Here is a 7851-nt window from a genome sequence, read left to right on the forward strand (position 1 = left end):
GTGATGGGTTGGCACTCCGTCCAGGGTGTATCCTGCCTTGATGCCCGATGATGCTCCCCGTGACCCGAGGTAGTTCGGATAAACGCTAGAAGATGAATGAACGAATAACATCGGTGCTCCAGACCGTAACGCTTTCTCCTCGTTACTACACGATCTTTAACGATCTCCGAGTAACAGAAGTGTTAGCATACGATCCACACAACGCTGTACAGATGAACAACACTTGATGAACGGCATCTTTAAAAAAAAAAACAACTCACATCCGAGTACATCCACCCCCTGTGAAAGATCCGGAACATTCCACAAGCCACATCATCGACAGGAAGCTGCGTCATCGGATGTCTCTTTGATATCGTGATACTAACTAAAGAGCTCGCCGTCAGACGCTAGAAATCGTGCTGTTCATCTTTGCCCGTGCTTTATATCGGGTCTTGACCCAAAAGTCTAAAATACCTCCCAAAGGGAAACTCGGCCCAGTGGAGACATCTGCCCTCTGGAAATCGGGATAAAAAGCAGGATGTGTTTAAACAGCTGTTGGGTTCCTCTGTACTTTTTTTGAACATTGTGAGAGACGAGCGCTGAAACAACACGCTGGTTGGAGACGTGGCCTGGAGGTCAGACATAAAACAAATGATAATAAACAGTGTCCTGATATGGAGACGAAGAGCACAGAGACATGCACGAGGTCGTGAAGGTCAGAAATCACAAACCGAACAAAATGATTCGTGTACATCTGGGACACTGGGTGCGAGAGAAAGCCTTGCGGTATCGCCGTCTCGTTCTCTGAGCTGTCGATCAAACACGACGGCCAATCGGGCACGAGGACAGAGAGAGATTTCCTCCGAGTGTTCAGCTGCCCTGCGACCCAACTAAACATCGCAACTTGTACGGTAGCGAATAAGTGAGAATTACAGAATGTCACTTCTCCCACCAGAAGGGGTCGCACGGAATGACCTCCGGAATGACCTCTGACCTCAAGTTCCTGTTTTCTTACTCACGTCATGATATATACATTAAGACCTACACGAAACCAAAACTGACCCAGACATCAGATACCGGTTACCAGGTCTTAGGGAAATATCTTCAGTCATTAACTAATAAAGTGGCTTTAACCCTATTCGGACGGGATTATTTTTACGTGGGGACGTGGGGGTAAAGTAATTATTACCAGAGCTTCTCAGTGATTTTAGTCCCGTCCGAATGTGCCATCTCGGTAATCATTACGGACAATGTCAGTAAAGATTACGGCGACTTTTACCTTCTGTAAAAAGGTCCGGAAAAATGACCTCAGGTAATACTAATCCCGTCCGAATAGACCCGCTGTAAATATGTACGGTAAAATTCCGTCATTTCCTGTTTAAAAGTAGTTTTGCAAGCATGGAGGCGCCATGTTGTCTGTTTGCGCACGTGATAACAGGAAGCAACATCATACGCACATGACGACAAGGAGGTTACTGTGGTGCGTAAAGCGAGTTACCCCTCCCACTTCTGCTAGTTTTACTGAGATGTCTTGTCCCGTGCGAATTGGCCAATTAATATTACAGACGTCCTGAGGTAAAATTGCATTACTCCACGTTCCCACGTAAAACTAATCCCGACCGAATAGGGCTTTTAAATAGTGACACAATTCTGGTTTCCTTTGTCTGCTGCCTCAGCGGGAAGAGCTAAGAACAAGCAACCAGGTGGAGGCAACTTCAGCTACTCATTGGGACGTTTTCCTGGTCTCCGAGTTCTGTTGCTTATTTCCTGTTTTTGATTTTAACTGCTGTCGTCTCTGTCGTCCTGGACATCAGACTGTGTCTGTGAGTCTGATCTAAAGTGAGTCAGGACGTGTTTTAGACGTGTGTTTGTCCCTCTGTCGTAGTGTTAATTTCGTCAGACGAGACGAAATATGTTCGTCAACAACCTTTTTTTTTCATGACTAAGACGAGACGATGACGAGACTGCACCACCGTCTAAAAACGCTGACTAAGACTAAATTAACATGCGTTATTGTTGACGAAAAAAGACGAGACGAAAATGTTTTGTATAAAATAAAAACTAAGATAAAATCTACAATTGTCTCTGCTTTTTCATCAGCTGTTACGCCTTTAAAATATTCAGCACGAGTTCGCGGCTTCAGGTCCGTGAAGCGGACAATTTTTAAAAATTTTTTGACTAAAACTAGACTAAGATTAAAAGACTTTTAGTCGACTAAAACTTGACTAAGATACCTTGAGTTTTCTTTTGACTAAAACTAGACTAAAATGACGAGACTTTTAGTCGACTAAAACTAAGACTAACAAAAAAGATATGTGAATGACTAAATATGACTAAAACTAACAAGGACATTTGGCACAAGACTATTACTAAGACTAAATTAAAAATAGGTGACGAAATTAACACTACTCTGTCGGTAACTTTTTTTATCTGATCCATGCGATCAGGCCCGATTTCGAATCATCTCAGGCTGCAGAAGGGACCGTAACAGAACATTTAGAGATTAATAGAGCTCCCTGATGAAGTGAGCAGATGTGGAGGTCCCTCAGGTTCTCAGTGCATGAGTGTACGATGCCTCAGGAGATCTGTTTCAGTTCAAGGCGACATGAGGTGAGGAGGAAGAAACATACAAAACCATATAACAGAAATTTTTCAGGTCCAGGAGATAAAATCCACACAAACACCAGCCTGCAGATGAGAAGAAACATCACCATCTATTGAGGAACGTTTAACTCTTTAAGAGAAACGGACGTACGGGACGTTTTTCGCTCAGTATAAAGAAGCGTCTGATGTTGTGTCTGTGAGTCTGATCTAAAATGTTTGTCCCTCTGTTGATCATTTTAAATTGAATTTTAGTGTTGAAGAGAAATCTGAGCTGCTTTTTAGATGAACAAACACTCAGAGCTTCTCAGAGAGCAGAAATGGGTTTGATATCAAGATTTACTCTGAAGATACAAACATCTGTGTGGAAAAAAAATAAACTGTTTCTAGTTTTCTTAAAAGTCCCGAGTGTCTACTTTCATACGAGCTTCATATTAACACCACCGTGGAATGAGACACGAGGAAGACGTTCGGTCGTCTACATGGACACGACGCAAACAGGAGGAAACAACAAATATTTTGGCTTTCTGAAAGATTAGCATTATGTTATACTGATGATCTTGACTGTGCTCTTAAACTATACTAAAAAGTACGTGTGTGTTTAGATCCAAACCTGACCTGCTAATGTGACTACAGCTAACATGCTGATCTGACTAGCAATAATACAAAAGGTCTAATAATTTGTCAGCTGCAATTACAGGTTAAAACCAAATCTTTTGAAAGCCACGTTAGCGTAACAGTTTTGCTAAGCGGTCCTGGCTAGCTATAGTAGAGTAATAGTAGGATTTATCAGTAGTAGTAAGATTTCAGGGTAAGTATTTCCTCAGCGCAGTGATGGGATGGGACTGTCAGTCAGATGGTGTAGGCGTGCAGCTGTGTAGGCTAACGGAGGCAAAACAATTCAAACTTTTCTTTCCGAACGCTTCGCTTCTGAAGCTTTAATGTGTGGGTTTCGCTCCCGTATCCATGTCAGTCATTATTATTTTTGCCATTGACATGCATATCTAATCCGTCGCTCCTCATCCAGCCTTCGCAGCGTGCCGCTTTCATGTGAAACGCAGCCGAAACTTTTTTCCCTCCGCGCTCGCCAGAGGATCCGAGTCTCTCTTTCCCGCCCAAACGCTCGGCGCAGCCAATTACAGAGCGAAGTGACGAGCGTTTCCGCGTTCTCCTGACAGTCCCTCCCACTCGTTTTTCAACAAAATCAAAATGGATGGAAGGCGCGGGGGCGATGTGTTGAGCCGGAGGTGTAAAGCGCAGCCTCTCCTGCTTGTTAGCATTGACGTGTTGTCTCGCGGCTGATTTGCGCGTCTCCCACGTTTTTCCTGATGATTCATGAGTCTGAGCTCATATGATCATTACTATTGTGCACTGTACAATGACATGTTGTAATGATATGTCATAAAGATATATAATAATTCGCCTTGGATTCGTTTGTGTTTCGTCTTCACAGGGATTTAAAGAAGAAAGGATGACTTCATAAAACTGTTGTAGCGCACGCTAACGCTCACGAGAGCCGAATTAAACACACATGTGTACAAAACCGTTACTGAACCCCAAGAAACTGGACCGGGTTCTGATCTCAACAGGGGCCATTACTTTAGTGCTCATTTTACAAAAATACCACTGACATTATTTTCATATACTGAAATGTTTTTTTAATTTTTTTTAAATAACGACTCCGGCGTTTGACATAAAAGGAGCAGGATTTTCTGTTTCTTCATCATAAACCACACGATTCTCAGACGTTATGAGCTTCGTCTTTCATCTGATCACAAAGTCGAGGTTCATGAAAAGGCTTCCAGAGCTCACTAAATGTCTGATATTTCCATCGTCGTTAGTTAGTAAGCAACAGATCCTGATCAGTGTAGCGTGTAGCTTAAAGCCTAACTCCTCTGTCCTGAGGATTTACTCTGACTGGTTCAAAGCACTGACACTGGAGACTCCTTCCAGACATGTTTAAAAAAAATACAGATTTCTCCTCGCAGTAAACTTTTTCAGTTTACATCTGCTGTATGAGTCCCTGTGAACGAGCTGTTGCTATGGAAACGATAACACATTATAACGAATGAATTATTATAATATAAACCCGTATGTAAGAGTTACAAGATCAAAGACTTACATCCGTCCTTTTGCTCCTCGGGGCTACACGAGGCCTCAGCATCCAACAGCAGCCCTGACATGCTGAACCTCTTTTTCCCAGAATCCTCAGCTCCTTTCAGGCCTCCGGGAGACCCTGGGGCCAGTCGGTTGACCCCGAACTCAAAGTCCTTGCCTTCAGCGATTGCGTAGCGTAGACGAGGCGAAGTGTCCGTCTCCGGGCCTCCCTTCAGCCTCTTGGTGGGCAGGAAGGCAGAATGATAAATCCCTGTGTCTCTGTCCTCGTTTGGGGAAGCGAACGGCCGGAAGGCTCCAACTGCCCCGTGTCCGAGCATGCTCAGCGGAGCTGGGGTGAACTGTGGGTGCAGGTGGAGAAGCGAGGCAGGGAAGTCTCGGGGCGTGAAACCTCCCTGCCTCTGGTACACAGAGGAGAAGGTGTAGGAGCCACCAGGGAACGGGAGGTGCAGGTCTTTTTCCAGAGAGACCGGAACGCCAAACGGACGTGAGGTATGGCACGGGATGACGGAGGGCTCACGATCCGACTCGGCCGTCGATGCCAGAACCATGAGGGCAGGAGACGACATGGAGCTTGGCACGTACGTGGAGCTCTCCAACTTGAAAGCAGCTCGGTGGAGGTCCATTTCTGTTCTAGCAAAGAAATGTGGAGGAGCGAGAGAAAGAAAGAGAGAGAGAGAGCGAGAGAGAGAGAGAGAGAGAGAGAGAGAGAGAGAGAGAGAGAGAGAGAGAGAGAGAGAGAGACCAGATGCAAGTCTACAGGTGGATCATCCACTCACATGCATCTGCAGGAAAAAAACAACAGTCATGTTAGTGAAAGGATCCACAGTAAACACTAATACACACAGTGTAACACACTAATACACACAGTGTAACACACTAATACACACAGTGTAACACACTAATACACACAGTGTCACAAAACTACACACACTGTAACACAATTATACACAGTGTAACACAATTACTGTATACACAGTGTAACACAATTATACACAGTGTAACACAATTATACACAGTGTAACACAATTACTGTATACACAGTGTAACACAATTATACACAGTGTAACACAATTACTGTATACACAGTGTAACACAATTATACACAGTGTAACACAATTACTGTATACACAGTGTAACACAGTTATACACAGTGTAACACAGTTATACACAGTGTAACACACTAATACACACAGTGTAACACAATTATACACAGTGTAACACAATTATACACAGTGTAACACAATTACTGTATACACAGTGTAACACAGTTATACACAGTGTAACACAATTATACACAGTGTAACACAATTATACACAGTGTTACACAATTACTGTATACACAGTGTAACACAGTTATACACAGTGTAACACAGTTATACACAGTGTAACACAATTATACACAGTGTAACACAGTTATACACAGTGTAACACAGTTATACACAGTGTAACACAGTTATACACAGTGTAACACAGTTATACACAGTGTAACACAGTTATACACAGTGTAACACAGTTATACACAGTGTAACACAGTTATACACAGTGTAACACAGTTATACACAGTGTAACACAGTTATACACAGTGTAACACAATTATACACAGTGTAACACAATTATACACAGTGTAACACAATTATACACAGTGTAACACAGTTATACACAGTGTAACACAATTATACACAGTGTAACACAGTTATACACAGTGTAACACAATTATACACAGTGTAACACAGTTATACACAGTGTAATACAGTTATACACAGTGTAACACAGTTATACACAGTGTAACACAGTTATACACAGTGTAACACAATTATACACAGTGTAACACAGTTATACACAGTGTAACACAGTTATACACAGTGTAACACAATTATACACAGTGTAACACAATTATACACAGTGTAACACAGTTATACACAGTGTAACACAGTTATACACAGTGTAACACAATTATACACAGTGTAACACAGTTATACACAGTGTAACACAATTATACACAGTGTAACACAGTTATACACAGTGTAATACAGTTATACACAGTGTAACACAGTTATACACAGTGTAACACAGTTATACACAGTGTAACACAATTATACACAGTGTAACACAGTTATACACAGTGTAACACAGTTATACACAGTGTAACACAATTATACACAGTGTAACACAATTATACACAGTGTAACACAGTTATACACAGTGTAACACAGTTATACACAGTGTAACACAATTATACACAGTGTAACACAGTTATACACAGTGTAACACAGTTATACACAGTGTAACACAGTTATACACAGTGTAACACAATTATACACAGTGTAACACAATTATACACAGTGTAACACAATTATACACAGTGTAACACAATTATACACAGTGTAGAGTGAAGAGTTAATTGAGAGATTAGAAAGCAGGAGTAACTGATGCCTTTAAATATATTTTTATAAAGATTCCAGATAAACAGGACGTTTCCTGCACTGTGTGAGCAAAATAAAAACAAGGTCCAGTCACAAATATTTAGCCGAGTCGTTTCACCTCCTGCAGTTTTAGTGTCTCTCTGTTCACTCGACTCGTCCTGCACTTTTACTGCTGCTTAAATCTCTACTTTTTACTGAGCACACTGCAGCTCCTCTAACATCTCCATCACACTGCAGCTCCTCTAACATCTCCATCACACTGCAGCTCCTCTAACATCTCCATCACACTGCAGCTCCTCTAACATCTCCATCACACTGCAGCTCCTCTAACATCTCCATCACACTGCAGCTCCTCTAACATCTCCATCACACTGCAGCTCCTCTAACATCTCCATCACACTGCAGCTCCTCTAACATCTCCATCACACTGCAGCTCCTCTAACATCTCCATCACACTGCAGCTCCTCTAACATCTCCATCACACTGCGGCTCCTCCAACATCTCCATCAAACATCTCCATCACACTGCAGCTCCTATAACATCTCCATCATACTGCAGCTCCTCCAACATCTCCATCACACTTCCGCTCCTCCAACATCTCCATCACACTGCAGCTCCTCCAACATCTCCATCACACTGCGGCTCCTCTAACATCTCCATCACACTGCTGCTCCTCCAACATCTCCATCACACTGCGGCTCCTCCAACATCTCCATCACACTGCAGCTCC

The 7851-nt window shown here is 42.6% G+C and overlaps 1 protein-coding gene across 1 annotated transcript in view; it reads right to left on the reverse strand.

Annotated features, from left to right (window-relative positions):
* The window catches only part of rnf220b (ring finger protein 220b), a 36721-nt gene extending 31400 nt beyond the window's left edge, over positions 1-5321 (reverse strand). The window contains exon 1 of the mRNA XM_060881831.1: positions 4703-5321. Within this exon, the coding sequence (XP_060737814.1) occupies positions 4703-5321 (619 nt within the window). The remainder of the gene's footprint in view (positions 1-4702) is intronic.
* Positions 5322-7851: the final 2530 nt, after the last annotated feature.

Source organism: Tachysurus vachellii, chromosome 11 (genome assembly GCF_030014155.1).
Source record: "Tachysurus vachellii isolate PV-2020 chromosome 11, HZAU_Pvac_v1, whole genome shotgun sequence".
Classification (NCBI taxonomy): domain Eukaryota; kingdom Metazoa; phylum Chordata; class Actinopteri; order Siluriformes; family Bagridae; genus Tachysurus; species Tachysurus vachellii.